The 17,574-nt window shown below is 39.7% G+C and overlaps 2 protein-coding genes across 2 annotated transcripts; both read left to right on the top strand.

Annotated features, from left to right (window-relative positions):
• Positions 1-6,200: 6,200 nt before the first annotated feature.
• Positions 6,201-10,823, top strand: LOC307013475 (uncharacterized protein; the record flags this gene model as incomplete). The annotated part of the gene is made up of 7 exons (XM_079640873.1): positions 6,201-8,386; positions 8,528-8,667; positions 8,790-8,991; positions 9,287-9,403; positions 9,514-9,713; positions 9,875-10,022; positions 10,120-10,823. Exons 1-7 carry the CDS (start codon positions 7,501-7,503, stop codon positions 10,821-10,823), a joined length of 2,397 nt encoding a protein of 798 aa, XP_079496999.1. The 5' UTR covers positions 6,201-7,500.
• An 83-nt stretch (positions 10,824-10,906) lies between these two features.
• On the top strand, positions 10,907-17,193 carry LOC307045848 (uncharacterized protein). The gene is made up of 16 exons (XM_079691829.1): positions 10,907-10,919; positions 11,015-11,173; positions 11,299-11,340; positions 11,432-11,524; positions 11,626-11,700; positions 11,944-12,032; positions 12,129-12,231; positions 12,317-12,433; positions 12,516-12,667; positions 12,806-12,943; positions 13,173-13,236; positions 14,984-15,112; positions 15,805-15,900; positions 16,017-16,108; positions 16,263-16,302; positions 16,763-17,193. The coding sequence occupies exons 2-16, from the start codon at positions 11,024-11,026 to the stop codon at positions 16,772-16,774; spliced, it is 1,392 nt and encodes a 463-aa protein (XP_079547955.1). The 5' UTR covers positions 10,907-10,919; positions 11,015-11,023; the 3' UTR covers positions 16,775-17,193.
• Positions 17,194-17,574: the final 381 nt, after the last annotated feature.

Below are 17,574 nucleotides of genomic sequence, written 5' to 3'. Positions count from 1 at the left end.
CCAGCTTCAAAATGGCTTCAGTCACCCCCATACTCAAAACACCTGGCCTGGACCCCGACGACCTCCAGAACCACCGGACGATCTCCAACCTTCCTTTCCTAAGCAAAACTCTGGAGAGAGTGGTCGCCGGCCAACTCCATCCATACATGTCCAACCATGAGCTCTATAAGCCCTTCCAATCCGGCTTCAGACAGCAACACAGCACTGAGACCGCCCTCATCAAGATCACCAACAATCTCCTCAATGCTGCTGACTCTGGCCGCCTCAGCATCCTCATCCTCCTGGACCTCTCTGCAGCGTTTGACACCATCTCTCACAACATCCTCCTCACCCGCCTCTCAAACCTCCTAGGTATCACTGGCACAGCGCTGTCTTGTTTGTCTTGATCATACCTCCATAACAGGAAACAGTTTGTCTCCATCAATGGCTCTAATTCACCCCCGGCCCCAGTCCACCACGGTGTACCCCAGGGCTCTGTGCTGGGCCTCCTCCTGTTCACCATTTAGATGCTCCCCCTCGGCCAGATCATCCGACATCATGGACTCAATTTCCACTGTTACGCTGATGATACCCAACTGTATCTCAGCACCACTCCATCCTCCCAGCTCCCCCCTCAGTCTCTCATCAACTGCCTGCATGACATCAAAGCATGGATGTCATGAAACTATCTCAAATTAAACAGCAGGAAAACAGAGCTCATGGTTGTGGCACCCAAGGCGCTGCTCCAGAAGGTTAGTGACTTCATCCTCGAGGTTGATCCTTCATCCTCCATCTCCCCATCTCGTAAAGCCCGCAACCTGGGTGTCATCCTCGACTCCACCCTCTCCTTCCACTCACACGTCAAGTCTGTGACCAAATCGTCCTTTTTCCATCTCAGGAATATTGCAAGACTCCGACCGTCACTCTCGGAGTCGGTTGCCGAAACCCTAGTCCATAGGTTTGTCACCTCCCGCTTGGACTACTGCGATGGTCTCCTGTTTGGGGTTCCCAACAAAACCCTGGACAGGCTCCAGTATGTCCAAAACTGTGCTGCTAGGGTACTCACATATACAAAGCCCTGGCAGCACATCACTCCCACCCTCATCCACCTCCACTGGTTGCCGGTCAAGTATCGCATCACCTACAAAGTCCTCCTCCTTACCTACAAGTCCCTCCATGCCCATGCCCCCCAGTACCTATCGGACGTCCTTCACCCACATGCCCCACCCCGTAACCTGCGGTCTTCAGACTCTGGCCTGCTTACCACCCCCCGCACCAAACTGCCAACCTTCGGGGACAGAGCCTTCAGTGTGGCAGCCCCCACCCTCTGGAACGCTCTCCCTGCGGAGATCCGCAACATCCCCACGCTTGACGCCTTCAAAAAGGGCCCTCAAGACCCATCTGTTCACAAAGGCCTTTGGCCCCTAATCTATTTGTTGTTTTTGTCTGTCTGACTGGTTGTCTGATTTCCTTTTGTTTTGTTATGTTTGTTTTGCCCTGTTCTTCCTTGTAAAGCGACCTTGGATCCCATGAAAGGCGCTATATAAATCTGAGCTATTATTATTATTAATATTATTATTATTATTACAGTGGAAAGCCCTATTTGAATGCTGTTGTAATCCATATTATAGCAAGAACCAATCAACTCAGTAAAGAGAAAAGACCGTCCATCATCACTTTAAGAAATGAAGGCCAGTTGATTCGGAAAATGTCAAGAACTTTGAATGTATCCTCAAGTGCAGTCGCAAAAACCATGGAACGCTATGATGAGACTGGCTCTCATGAGGACCCCCCGGGAAAGGAAGAGCAAGAGTTACTTTTACTTCACTGGTGTCACTGTTGGTGATTTATTCAGAGTTCAAGGCACCCTTAACCAGCATGGCTACCACAGCATTCTGCAGTAGCCAGCAAAATATAAATCATATTCTGGATTTGTTAACACTTTTTTGTTTTAAAGGTGGGGCTCGAGATATACTTTTTGTTATATTCCATGGAATGCTCTTAACATCCCGATAGCAATGAATATCTTAAGTGCTTTGACAAAAAGCCCATGAATACATTTCATCTGTGGAAGCCGTAGTACTGTAAAAAACACGACCAATCATCTGAGCCGGCCCGGCTAAAGTAACTGGATGGCCTACCTGCCTGTCAGCCTTCCATCTGTGGAAAAACTTATCTCGTGCCCTCATTGGTCATGTGCGCGTTTGTGTGTGTTGGAGGAGGGGCTCTGTAAGGAAGTGGCAGATTTTTCCGGTTGTGTATTTTCAAATTCTAGCGCACTCGAGCTGGTTTCTCCAAAATTACCTACCCCACCTTTAATGTGTTATTTTATAGTTGTGATGTCTTCAGTATAAATCTAGAAAGTAGAACCAATTTAAATAAATAAAAACCTTTGAAAGAGAAGATGTGTCCAATTTTTTGACGGCGTCTAATATAGTGTATATCTCTTAGGGCTGGCCGATAAATCGATTTTATCGATTAACTCGAGTGTGTAGCTCACGTCAACTTGTTTAAATGAAAATCGGTTTTCTCTTCAACATCCGCCAACGCTTCCCTCTGGGCTCCCGTTGTTCGGAATGGGCTCAGCCCTCCCCCCGCACAGTGCGCGCATTTACCAAATAGAGTGATACACAAACAACATGACAACGAGCAGGGAAGAACTTGTTCCAAAGAAAGACACGGTGTCATCCGTTATTTGGAATTGGTTTGCGTTCGCGAGGTCAGATTTAGACCAGACAACACCCTGCTGCAAAGGATGTTTGAAGTCTGTTGCTAGCAAAGGCAGCAGTACGACAAATTTACTGCAGCACCTCAAACAAAAGCATCCTGCTGAATGGGAGAAATGTTGCGCGCAGCGGAATGAAAAAGACCGCGGCACTACAAGCACCTCACGCACAGCCGCCAAAATACAGTCCACCGTAACACAAACATTTTCAAACTGCATCCCATATGACAAGAATTCAGCCCGCTGGAAAGCCATTACAGATGTGGTCGGTATGTATATAGCAAAGGATATGGTGATATACGGTGGAAAAGCCGGGGTTTATTAACATGATTAAAGTTTTGGACCCCAGGTTTTTTTTTTTGGAACAATTACTTTGTCATCTGCATATGAATTGAGGGGGGCGGGGGGGGGAGGAGAAAATCAATTTAAATCATAAAATGGATTTTTTGTGGAAAAATCGGGGATTTCTTTTTTTGGCCATATCGGCCAGCCCTAATATCTCTCTCAAAATATATATATATATATATATATATATATATATACACATACATACATACATACATACACACACACACACATACACGGCGGAGGTGGGGAGGTTCCAGCTGGGAACCTCCACCCCGCTGCGGGAGTGGGACCCCTGGACGGTGCGTCTTGGTCACGCTTCATATCGGCCGGCCCGGGAAGGAAGAGACACGCAGAGTGGGGGAAGTCCCCCACCCCAACGCAGCACACCCTCCCGGCCATCAGATTTGAACCCGCAGTTCGGAGGAACCGACCGCCAGAGCACCGGCACTAGGCCGGGCCCGGTGCGGAGGCCCTCCGACAGTGGGTCGCGTTTGCCATTCGATCAGTGAGAGAAGAGGAGAAAAATGCAACAAAAATGGTCAAAATCCGTTAATATATGGATGACGGGCAATGTCCCCGGTAGAAACCGTGTGAAATAGCCAAAAATAATAATAATAATAATAAAACCGGGGAAAATAGGGGGGAAAGTGAAAAAAAGTGTCCGAAAATAGGCACTCGTGAGGCGGGCAGAGTCCCCTGTCAACTCCCGTTACATTCCTCCAGGCTGGGGGGGTCAAAAGGGCTTGACCAAGGCCGACCCAAAGTGCACGTGGGCGGACTCATCACCTCCGTGATGAGTCTCCATTGTGATTTGAAACGAGTCCTTCGGTGGGCGGGAAAAAAAACGGGTCCTTCGGTGGGCTGGAAAAAAAACGTGTTCGTCAGAATCGTCACTTCCTGTACTGACAGTGGAGGTGTCCTGAGAGTGCAGCCTGCACCGGAACTGTCCTGAGAGTGGAGGTCTGCAGGCGGGCTCATGACGTAAAATGATGACGTAAAATACATGACACTTTTCGAGAGACAGCAAGCGCATTTCGTGGCATCTGCGGGCAGTGGCAAGTACTTCCGGCATCTGCCACAGAGGCCGCTACTCCGTGGTATCTGTGGCAAGTATATGCCACAGATGTGGTATCTGTGGCAAGTATATGCCACAGCCACAACTTGCCGTGGCAAGTAAATGCCACAACCATGCCATAACTTGCCGTGGCAAGTATATGCCACAACCATGCCACAACTTGCCGTGGCAAGTATATGCCACAACTTATATATGCCACAACTTGCCGTGGCATGTAGGCTATATGCCACAACTTGCCGTGGCAAGTAAATGCCACAAGTTAAGAGTTAAGAGAAGGTTTACGGTAGCTGCCACTCGCCTTCCGTGGCAAATGCTGATATTTAAACCCGTATTTATCGCGTAAAATGTCGCTGTTTTAGCATGACTTTATCGGACTGATCTGTACACAAGACTGATGATCTGTTACTGATGGTCCGATCATATTTTTTAAAAAGATTAAACATATGTTCTATAGATTTTACTTGGAGAACGTGGTTTGTTAAAATAAATAAACGTGCTATTTTTATGATAATAGTCGGTACTCGAGTTGAGGGGGGATGGCATCCCCCCTGAAATAAAAACGGTTAAAATCATCCCCCTTCTAAAACGCATGGCGGGACCAATACGATTTTCATTGCCATAAGCAATAGCTGTGCACATGATATAACCTTTCACCCTTGATGGATTTCCATCATACATAATACACATAAGGATTATCTTATGTTAATGTTGGTATAGGCTACTTGACAGTAAGTGTGCTTCTATTGTTTGTTTTATATATAAATATATACATTCACTTGAAAAGACTGTCATTTCCTATTGTTACTGTTTTACTTTATGACAACTAGTGGTCATTTTCTGTGTTTTTGTTATGTCAGTGTTCATTTACTGAGTTTGTGATTTGTGACTTATTAATAAGGAAAACATCATCCTTAAAATTATTTTTTAAAATGTATTTTTAAATGTTCTAAATTTGAAAAAAATAGATAAAAATAAACTAAAGTTAAAATCTTGTTTTTCATGCCCCAAGAGCAATAAAAACAATTGGTAAAAAAATCCTGAGTGAGGCTTTCATAATTCATGGATGAAAGGGTTAAGAAAGACAAATATATGTTTCTATTGGTTTTAGTGAGATGGTTTATTGTAGTGTATTCTTACATATTCAGTAGGCTATATTGTTTATTCTTTAGATACTCTGTAGATAAATATCTACTAATAATGTGTAAATTATTTCCTGTTTCTTTTTATTATTATTATTTGCTGTAACGCAAAGATTTCAACATTTTAGATAAATAAAGTAAATACAACGTATCATATCAAAATCTGTTTATGTTAATTAGCAACACAATGATTTGATATTTGCATGCATGACATATAACCTTTTTACTGATGCACACAAAAAGTTTTAACAAGGGTGTAATTATATTACATTGTAACCCTCTTTCCTCAACATATTAAATCAACTTTATACGGTTAAATGAGGATTGCTTGGAGTATCATGCTTAAGAGAACATTCTTCATGTTTCTTTAAGTATTTATCATTCTCATGGTGTAAGACAAACAAAACAAAAAACACCATCTTAGTTTTCTAACAACTACATAAAAAGAGTGCTTACTAGTGCATAATAACATACAACTGAACAAGACTGAAAACAGAGAGTTATTTCATTTGTGATTAAAGTAATGGTTGTTGGTAATGTATTAGAAACCCCCACAGATGTATGATGTATGCGTCCGTGCGGGCTCAGACCCTCCTTATGGGAGCTCAGCTCCCATTGGCTCCCACATAACTCCAACCCTGGTGTATACCATTTGATAAAAAAATGCAAATAACTAATTGTTCCATATATTTTGTCTTAGTCTGGCAATTAAAGGGTTACGCATTAAACTTGTGAATTAAGGTGCAGAACCTTTTACATATTGCAAATACAACACTATCCGGCCCAGTTTTGAAAGTTTAAAAAAATCAGCAAAATGGAATTTGTTTACCATGGCCTTAACTGGAAACCCACGCGTCTAGCACAAGAAGATCGCTGCCGTCGTCATTAACCAAAGGTGAGACCTAGATCAGTTAAAATATTCAGCCTAGCCTTTTTTTGAAGATGGTGTTAATTGTTATGAATGTTATTGACAATAAGATTTATACCAATGTAGTGATTCTTACTCAAGTTAATAACTAAGAAAGTTGTGTTTTAGCATGGCAAACTTCGCATCGGCTGTTATTATTTTACAGGGGCGCCATTGCTGTTTTCCTCATTGACTTGATCGAGAAAATGTAGATGTGAGAATTTTACCAAAAACTCAGCGGTCTTTGCAGATAAATGTAATGGAAAAATAAAAATATGATTTCATTTCAGTTTTTATTTAACAATAACAAATGTTTACTTTATTTACACATGACACATAATACGCTAAAACTGGATAGCCTATGTTAAATTAATAAAAAAAACATTGAAAGCTAGAAAGTTTAGTACCGTAATATATTTAGTGTCAATTCTTGTTGACTATTCTCTATATGTCAACAGACTCCGGACTTGGTCGATGGTTCTTCTGCCATCTTAAGGAAAATGGAAGGTGAGGATGGTGTAAAGTAAATCAACGTTTGGCAAGAAGGCTAAACGACAGAGAATAGTGAAAGGATTGATCTTTTTCTTAATGTAAGGCATTTATTTAAAGTACTTTTCGTCGGTTTATTTCAAGTTATAAAGTATAATTTGTGTGACATACAGTAGACGGTGCGGTGGGCAATGGGGGATGGGGGTGGCTTTTTGATTCTTTCACCTCCATTGTTTTTTTTCTTCACAGCTTCACATCAGACGTTCTCTGATGTTACTTCTTTATTGGCCAGTGCTGGTGGCCAGTGTGTCTTCTGTCAACAAAATGAACTTGCAAATAAGGATCACCTTCAGATAAAGCATATCAGAGAAGCAGTTTATTTTTTTGAAAATAACCAAGGTATTAAGTATAAAAGAAAGATGTTAAACAGTACATTTTGATTCATTAATATTTGAAAAATGTTTAATGCATCATGGTAACAATTTCACTTTTTTCAGAGAAATTTGTGGTCGCCTGCCTCTGCAAGGACGTTGAAAATGCATCTAGAAGTCATTACCATTGCCCATTTTGCCATTATAGAACCTTCACACGCTCCTCCACCATCATCAATCATTTTAAAAGAAAACATGGTAGGATTTTCTGCATTTAAAAAAATGTAATCTTTATGGCAAGCAGCTTAATCATCCAACTATATGCTGTTAAATGATAGTGCCTAGTGTGTCAGGTGAAAACAAAACTAATACACAGCTAGATGCAGTAAACTCATATCATAACAAATGTCATACTGCTGGAACCATCTCCATTGCACTACTGTTGACACAACCTTGATGCTACATCCATGACATGCATAGATGTACGAAATGGAATCTATGTCACTCCAAAATATGACCATAGTCCAGTTTTCCCCATTCATGTCATCAAGTCAACAAAGCCACCAAATATTGACTGTGAGGTTGAGAACTGTCGTACTTTCATGCAGATTGCTTGGTGTTCAGGAAATCCTGGAAAAGAATGTGTACACCTTGAAAGAACAAAAAGTGCCAAACCATATTCACAGCCAGCAGTCCTCACATCCACGTCCTTGCAGGATATGTTAAGCAAAGGGCTGATGTCCTCTGAGTGGGGGACAAAATGTGAAAGACTAAACACTGCTGCAAAAACCAATGGTGTGGACAGTGTGGTTCCTGTTTTCTTTGGAGACGAGGGTTACTCCAAACGGTGTTATTTTTTTTCAGTTTTTACTGATGAAAGAGACAACTGGTGCCGGTTTGGAAGAACCAGAGTGACCTTTGACACAGTGGCAGGACAGTGGAACTGTCAGTGTCAGGGAACTGGAAGATCACATCGATGTATACATCGAATGATGGGAATTTGGTGGATTTTCCAGGAGTCTCCAGGCACCCTAGTCACCTCTGACTTACAAATTGAGGACATAGACGACTTGGAAACACATATGGTCGAGAGCAGCCCTTTCTGTGAGCCACACAATCTCACTTCTCAAAAAGTAACTGTGATGACAGACTATTTATCAACAAAAAAGCGCATCCCGTGCCTGCAGGAGTTACCGTTGGAGCTGAGGACTAAGGAGAGACAAGCACCCCCCTGTTTTGTCCCGTCAGAAGAAACCTGCCCCTACTGTCCAGGGCCCACCCCTCCAGATCTTAATTCCCAACAAATTGTAACCACACAAGCAACGGTGTATGGGATTAAGTATATCAAAAAAGGTAAAACCATTAAAAAAAAGATTCCTTATACGTAGCATGGTATATCCATCCTGATATCTTATAAATATATTTATTTAATGACAACTGTAACAATAACACATGAAAGTAATTTGTATGTGTAATATGTCTTTGAAACAACAGGTGTTTCAGTTGCTGTAAAACAGTGCCCAACATGTGCCAATCTGGTCAGATTCCAAGATTTTTCCACTGGTTTCCACAACTTCAACAACCGGGTCATCTTGACACTGCCACTTTGTGAGCTTCTCCTGTCTGGTTTGGCGGTAAGCTTTGTGTATAACCTAAATAAATACATCCAAGTTTCATGATGTTCAATCTTGCAAAATCATATCTTTGGCAATCATTTTTGATAATGAAGATATCCTGCTATGTTGTTTAAAAACAGAACAAGACAACCACTGGACGCATGCTGGACACTCTGTCATTGTTCAACGACAACTGGTACCACCACCAAATTGTAAGGAGGGCATTCCATCACTTTCTGTCACTGACCAACTTCAAGTTTGACTTTTATTGCCACCAGTGTGGGCACAATCCAGCTGTGGTAGTAGCTGATGCCAACTGGAAACTTGCCTTTGATGTCCCGCGTAAGTGTTGTTGCTTAATGTAATTCAATGATTCATATTATTTTAGCCTATAATAATATGTGAATTAATAATTTATTTTGTATTTTCATAAAGTGATAGGCAAATGGACAAAAGTGTGATTAAAGCATATGCAGGACCCCAGCGAGCTCCAGACTATGTGCATTGTGTCAGGGGGCCCTGAATGCTATATATATATATATATATATACATATACACTTTGTGCTAAGTAGATACTGTACTACTCTGCAATAGGTTGTATGATTTGCATGCATTACAAATCATGTTAAACTTTCAGTTGGGACATTTAAAAGGCCTGATCCAGATACCATTTCTGAAAGTGACCTGGAAGTCGATATTGTCAAGGCATGGTCAGAGCTTGACAAGTCACATATAGCCGAAGGCCTCATATCAGGTTTGGACTACACTGTGATAGTAAACTGTATAATGACATCAAGCTGATACTTATATATATATATATAAAATATTTTAATACCTGCATTGCAATTTTATATGTTTTACTAGGAACATCTGTGGCCAATCCCTTTTCTACTTCTGTTCGCCACTCGACACTGGCACCATGGATGGGAGAAAAAACAAGAGTTGGTAACATTTTACCTAAAACTGAGGCCAAAAAGGCAATAAAAAAAAAAAAAGATGACATCAAGCATCCCAACATCAACATAAATGAAGACATCATACTGGGAATCATTGACTCAAAGAAGGTACACCTTGTGCTAATGTTTCTTTTTTTCTCTCAGACTTTAGACAATGTAGACATAGCCCTCTATGCAGTTCTGTCATTGAAATTGGGTTTTGTCATGCAAGATAATACAATATGTATTGTGGTTTGAATTGATTTAAATGGTCCCTTTCGATCTTTTAGCCTCAAAAAAAGGAACTCCAGGATGCTTGTGATGCTCTGGGTGTGTCCTCAGAGGGATCCATTTCGGATTTGATGAACAGGCTTCTGGAACTCCTTAATTTTAAGGACATTTACCCGAAGCTTTTTGTGAAGTTACAGAAAGCTGGTGGTGAGAAAGAGCTTGACTGATATTTTTAAATACAAACATTTATTAAACATTGTTTGATTTCCAATAACATGAGGTGTCTTTTGTTCCTATTCTTTAGGTGGTGTCCTTCATTTCTCCTGTGTACATGGCATAGTGTACTACATGAACATTCTGTTTTGGACGGAGTCGGCAAGAGACCATACTGATGGTCTTCTTAGTTTCAAGCACTTTCCGACCTGCTACATTTCGGATGTAGCAGGTCAGGTTGCTCGACACACCAACAACCGCACCAAACAGCTTCTCTTCCAACCAAACGATGGAAGACTCTGTGCACGAACCCTTGATAACATCGAACTGGCAGCCAACAGGCAACTACACGTTGACATGCAGTGGGTGAAGAATCTGAGGTCTCCATTACCACTGCAAGAAAGCCCAGATAGTGACAGATTCACAGCAGTACATCCTATAACAGGAACATGTGAACGATTCTCTCTGTATGACAGATTTCATCAGAAAAATCAAAAACGCCCAGAAGAGAAGTTGAGAAGCCTGAACATTTGCCCCACCCTCCGTACAGAGGTGAACTCTTCAGTGGCAGAGCAACTGAATCGTGAACTGTCAGCTGTTAAATATTCATTGTGCCAAATGAAAGAGCCACAATTCAAACAAACTCTGAGGGTTTTGTTTGAGTTGCACAACGACAAAATCAACAACAGTTTTAAGGCACAAATGGAGGCCATGTGCAACACCCAGCTGTCTATTGGACTGCATGGAATGCTGGGATTGCAATCTGCTGGTAAGTTTTGGAAAATGATGATATAACATAATAATTGATCATAATTTCCGAGTTGTGAAAGTGCTAAAAAAAAGTGCCATAACCTTCAACTGGATCTTATCGCAACAGATTTAAAGGACAAGGTGAATAAACACACCCCTCTACCATTTCTTTTTCTTTAAATAACTTTAATTAAGCAGTTAACACTCGTCATTTTGTAATAACGTTTGTATTTAAGGAAAAACTCATGGAATTGTTATCTGGATGTCGGAATGAACAACAACACCTGGCAGAAATCTCAAGGCGTTTCCCAGTATCCAGAAAGGACATTCAGAGTGTTTGCCCTCCAGAGTTGTTGGGACAGTCCTCAGTAAACATGCCATGGCTGACTGATGATGTAAGTGCAGATAAATAATCTTGCTTTGGAAGCTCCAGAAATGTTTACCTAATACTGATCAAAAAAGTGTGAAAAACGAAACAATGAAAAAGATTTTTTATTATAACATGTATTTTCCTTGACAGGCAGTTAACTATCGTGTGGCACAACTGGCTCAAGAGAACAAGGTAATAGATTGAACTTTTCCCCATTAAATATAATGTTATAAAAATATTATTAAGGATTATTATAATATCAATGCTACATTTTCTGTTACAGTGCAGTTCTTTGGGCACTTTCGACTTCATTTTGTGGCATCGTGAATGGACTCGAAGTGGAGCAGTCACTGATAGGGTTTTGAAGTCCATCCCTGTAGGTCCTTTTACTATTTTTAATGCATACTACAAAAGAACAACAACAATACACATGTGTTTTTAACATGTATTATGTTACCATTTATTGTTGTGCCTTAGGTGTCAGACAAGATCTTCCTTCCAAGACTTGTAGGTGATTATTCTCCAGAGAGGGGAAACCACTTCATTCTTTGGGTGAGCCATCAGTAATATTTTATTATTATTTTTCAAAAATGAAATTTTTATGGAACTGGATAATTAAAGATAGCAGATTTACATTTTTGGCAGGCAAGTTCATGTCTAGAGGGCCAGATTAAATGTTGCATATAATGCAAATGCCATAACCCAGACCATGACATTCTTTAACACTTTACATGTCACTTTAACCTTTTTTCTTAGAATTCTCAATGAAGTGGTGACAGTTATTTTTCATCGTAGGTGCTGGACTTCAAAGCTAAACAGATTAAAATCTACGATTCACTGATGCTTTTCCCAAAGATCAGTGACAGAGACATGGACATACTCAGGTAAAGGGACAGTCAAAGCCTAACATACAACAGTAATTCACTAGGTCTGGTTATTTGACAACATATTATTATTGAGGTATTGACTTTCTTTTTTAGAAATGTCTTCAGATTTTCTGGTGGTCTTCACGGATGGACTGTCACATGTCCTCCCCAGTGGAAGCAGCAGGACTCTGTTAATTGTGGAGTTTTTGTGTGTGCTGTGAGTTAGCTTGTCTTCCTGTTAAATTCATGCGCTATCTGCTGAATACTTAAAGTCAATTGTTTTTTTTTTGGTTCCCAACCAGGCAGCTGAAAATGAAGTCAGAAATCTGGATGTTACTGCAGAGACTCTGACACTCAACCAGTGCAGGACTCTTCGTCTGCACCATGCTTCGCAGATGATTAAAACTGTGAATGTTGAGGTTAGACTAATTCATTGAGATCACTCAATACTGGCAATAAGAGAAGTGTTGTGTCAAACTCAAGTTCTTATTTTTTACAAAGGACTTCCCACCTACCACGGAAGAATTGGCAAAGATGAAGCAGAAGGAGATCGAACTGCTGGAAGCTGAAGCCAACCAGACACACTCCAGCATCCATTGCCTGGCTTGGAAAACCAAGTCATGTTTATTCCAGAGAGCAAGCGGGACAACTAAGTACTTTTTTTATATAGCACTTTACACACAACATACTTGACAATGTCAGTTATCTATAGTTACTACTAGACTAATTGAAAGCACTTCTAATGCATTGTGGAATATTTATAAAGTTGTCCCAATTCTGCCTTTTGACAGGTTTTTCCATGAACACATCAAGCTCTACAAATGGGTCCAGTGCACAATGTGTAAACAATGGCTGCATTTTCAATGTGCTTCTTTAAAGGGGAAATTGAGTTTGAAGAGTTTCTTTTGTGGATGCGACACACGTGATTTGTAAGTACATCTTCTTACATGCCCACATGTCAGTGTCAATCATTTTCAGTTTGTTCATATTAAAGGTTAAAGAATATGTTTTACTCCATTACGTTTAAACGAATAAACAATAGAAATAATAAAAAATTGTCTAACAATGTAAGGCCTTGGACATTTGCTTTTTTCTCATTTTAAAGTGAAATATGTTAAAATGTCTGTGCTATTGGAAACCTAATTTTGTCTTGTACAGAAGTGGCATCTTGGAGGCACTGGAAGGCATGTCAGGAGATATTATGACAGATGAAGAGATCCAGGTAATAACATATACAGGACTGTCTCAGAAAATTAGAATATTGTGATAAAGTTCTTTATTTTCTGTAATGCAATTAAAAAAACAAAAATGTCATAGATTCTGGATTCATTACAAATCAACTGAAATATTGCAAGCCTTTTATTATTTTAATATTGCTGATTATGGCATACAGCTTAAGAAAACTCAAAAATCCTATCTCTAAATATTAGAATATCATGAAAAAGTATACTAGTAGGGTGTTCAACGAATCACTTGAATCGTCTAATTAACTCGAAACACCTGCAAGGGTTTCCTGAGCCTTGAAAAACACTCAGCTTGGTTCAGTAAACTAAATCACAAGTATGGGGAAGACTGCTGATCTGACTGCTGTCCAGAGGACCGTCATTGACACCCTCCATCAGGAGGGTAAGACACAAAAAGAAATTTCTCAAAGAGCAAGCTGTTCACAGAGTGCAGTTTCAAAGCACATACACAAAAAGTCTGTTGGAAGGGGGAAATGTGGCAGGAAACGCTGCACAACCAAGAGAGATGACCGCAGCCTTAACAGCATTGTGAAGAAGAGTCGCTTCCAGAATTTGGGGGAGCTTCAAAGACAGTGGACTGAAGCTGGAGTCCAGGTATCAAAAGTCACTGTTCACAGACGTGTCCGGGAAATGGGCTACAATAGCCGTATTCCCATGGTCAAGCCACTTCTGAACTCAAGACAACGGAAGAGGCGTCTGACTTGGGCTAAGGAAAAGAAGCACTGGACAGTTGCACAGTGGTCCAAAGTCCTCTTTTCAGACGAAAGCAAGTTTTGTATTTCATTTGGAAGTCAAGGCGCCAGAGTCTGGAGAAAGGCTGGAGAGGAGCAAAATCCAAGTTGCTTGAAATCCAGTGTGAAGTTCCCACAGTCAGCGATGGTTTGGGGAGCCATGTCAGCTGCTGGTGTTGGTCCACTGTGTTTTATCAAGCCCAGAGTAAATGCAGCTGTGTACCAAGAGATTTTAGAGCACTACATGCTTCCGTCTGCTGAAAAGCTCTATGGAGATGAGGAATTCATTTTCCAGCATGATCTGGCACCTGCCCACAGTGCCAAAACCACCAGTAACTGGTGTACTGACCATGGCATTACTGTCCTCGATTGGCCTGCAAATTCCCCTGACCTGAACCCCATAGAGAATATGTGGGGTATTGTGAAGAAGAAGCTGAAAGACACCAGACCCAACAATGCTAATGAGCTAAAGGCCGCTATTGAAGCATCCTGGGCATCCATAACACCTCAGCAATGCCACAGGCTGATTGCCTCCATGCCACGCCGCATTGATGCAGTAATCCGTGCAAAAGGATTCCCAACCAAGTACTGAGTGCATTAATGGACATTTTCAAATGTTTGATTGTGTTTTGCTGTTATAAATCTTTTTTTTTTACTTGGTCTGAGGAACTATTCTAATTTTTTGAGATAGGATTTTTGAGTTTTCTTAAGCTGTATGCCATAATCAGCAATATTAAAATAATAAAAGGCTTGCAATATTTCAGTTGATTTGTAATGAATCCAGAATGTATGACATTTTTTTTTTTTTTTTTTTTTAAATTGCATTACAGAAAATAAAGAACTTTATCACAATATTCTAATTTTCTGAGACAGTCCTGTATTATGCAATTTCTATAGTGGACTTTACAAAGAGTCACCTAAATGGCACTCAATATTCATGCTTGTAGTCTGGGCACAACTTTATCTACATCCAAATAAACATATATCTTTACAGGACTTGGAGAGAAACCTGCAGAGTGGGACTGTTCTCTCCAACAGAATGTATCTGTGGAAACACAAAGGATTGGATCCAGCCCTACGTCATCATTACAGCGAACATTTCACTTTGTTCAATGACATGAAGGTATGTAGAGTTCTATTTCTATGTCATTAGCATATCATTCCTGATATTTCAAGCATGGCAAACAATAGCCTTTGATTCAATAAAAATGTATCTTTAAATCATGTTATTTTAAATGTTATATAACATTTTCAAATACATACAGTATGTTTAGCAAGTTATTGTATGTCTGCAAAGCCTCAAATGTAACATTCATTCAGCGCATTGTTTTTCACAGTGTAATATATATATATATGATGATTACCTCAGACAGATAAAGCTGATTTATGTAATATAGTTAACAAACACAATTGCCAGCTACACATAAACAGGCACTTTGGTCCTTAATATAAATACATTTGGATATTTGGTTTAAGCAGGTCTTTAAGTGCCTTAACAAGATGATGTAATTTCAATAACTCATCTCTCTCGTTCAGATTAATGTGGTCTTTTTTTTTGCTTCTTTGCCAAATGCCGCTTTGTCATATGTCCTGTTTGGATTGCCGTACGTAGCTGTACAATAATATGGGAGACCAACTCGCACTTGCGCAGTGAAAATCGGGCAGACATGAAAATCTGTATACATATATTTTCACAGAGGGGGTCAAGGGAGAAATACATAAAACAATTAAGGAACATTATTAGTTTACAATTAGCAAGTTTCACACATTGTTAGGTCTCATATTGTTAATTTCCTCTATGTTTTTTATATTCAGACAGAGGAGATCATCCAGCGCATTGAAAATATCCTCTCACTGCCTGGAACTGTAGCTGAGAAGCAGCTTTATATATCAGGGGTCCTTTTGCCAGAGGTGAGATGATAGGTATTGGTAAAATAACTATAGTTAAATAACATAAAACACAGCATAAGCCTCATTTCAATGTCAGATTTCAACATGCTTTTAATTACAAATATATTTGTTTCAAGGTTTTTATTGAGTGGATGTCACGGAAAAAAAAAATCTGCCGCTACCAGGCAGAAAGTGTGCTTCTGGAGTGCACATCCAATAGAAGGACCAGGTATAGCCCACTTGCATTGTAGGCAAACATGCCTATGTGCAACATCAATAAATCCATTCTGCCAGGGACATGTAGTGGTTTTGCATATCAAGATTACCTTAATGTAATGAAGGAATGGCACCAGCTTCTTGACAAATAATTTTCCTTTTTCCAGAGCTGACATGACAGTAGACGAGGCTCACATACCAGAAGAGGTAAGGATTTTACAAAGCACCCACAAAAGATTAACTCAACAAATCTATTATGTGAATTTCGGCAACCTTTTTATATATATAAAAGCAGTGTGTGTGCTTTGTAGGCAAAGATAAAGGAAGATGTTATAGTTAGATTAGCAGTGATTTGATGTCTTACATTCACTAAAAGATCATGGTATATTTGCTGGTATTCACAATAAAAATGGTAGGGAACTACTATTCATTTAAATTCAAATGCAACAACAACAACAACAACAACATTTCTTAGGTTATAATGTTATTGAATGTAAAGCAAGCAATGATATGTCAATCTTGATTAGCAATCTCTGGTTATATTTGATGCAAAGGTTTGTTTTAACTATTCAATGAAATTAGAAGTTGAGGTAAATCTGGTTATTTACTAGATTTACATTTTACATTTTTAAGCATTAGTTAAAGTAAATGTATTTCATTCTTGCAGGAAACATCTTGATAACACATCTGAAGGCTGCTGCTATTTGGTGCCAAAACACAGTTTTTGAGGAGGACAAGGATAAGGATAAGGACAACCAAGCGCAAAGCCGAGAAGCACTGCAAAGCTGACAAGGGGAGCTGGATGAGCATGACTCAGCGTTCTGTCAAGAACTCGAACAAAATATAAATTGTTCACCACTTTCAAAACGCGATAAAAGGATGGATAAAAAAGCATGCATTGTGTCTTGAATTTTAATATACTGTCATGATTGTCTTAACGGAATAACATGGTTTGTTTGGATTCACCGATATCAATATCTAATAAGAATAATCTGAAGCATTTAAATAAAAATGTTCAACCAGAATTAAAATATTAAACAACAAAACAGATACAATGACATTAATCTGTTTATTAACAACAAAAATAATACAAATTAAGTACATATGCCTGTATTTAAAATAACACATTTATACATGTGTACAATCAAATATAACTGTCCTTTGCCTCATTTATAAAATATAAATCTTAGCATCTCACTAGCAGTGGCAACTGCAATCAGTTACAGCTGCCCTAAGTCTGTAGCCAAGTCTAATAACACCATTGTACACGTTGCTGTGTCAATACAGATATTTATTTTTAATTATTTGTCTTTACTAGTAACAATACACCTGGTTATCGTAGCAAGCAGTGGAAACTCCCCTCAAGAAGCGACAATTGCCAAGGGCTTGCGTTGCAACGCTCACTTGCCAATATTTCTTTTTTTATTACAATATAGGCCTATGTTTAGCATACTATCATAGATATAGCACGTTTGTTTA

Source organism: Notothenia rossii (genome assembly GCF_949606895.1).
Source record: "Notothenia rossii genome assembly, chromosome: 7".
In the NCBI taxonomy this organism is placed as follows: Eukaryota; Metazoa; Chordata; class Actinopteri; order Perciformes; family Nototheniidae; genus Notothenia; species Notothenia rossii.
This window is presented reverse-complemented; position numbering and strand designations above follow the sequence as displayed.

What these genes read in the sequence shown, in the direction of transcription:
- LOC307045848 (XM_079691829.1), top strand. Translation starts at nt 11,024, where the DNA reads ATGGAATTGTTATCTGGATGTCGGAATGAACAACAACACCTGGCAGAA. An exon ending in GGATGCGACACACGTGATTT is followed by an intron (nt 12,944 to 13,172) that starts GTAAGTACATCT and finishes TGTCTTGTACAG; the next exon opens with AAGTGGCATCTTGGAGGCAC. An exon ending in CTTTGTTCAATGACATGAAG is followed by an intron (nt 15,113 to 15,804) that starts GTATGTAGAGTT and finishes TTTTATATTCAG; the next exon opens with ACAGAGGAGATCATCCAGCG.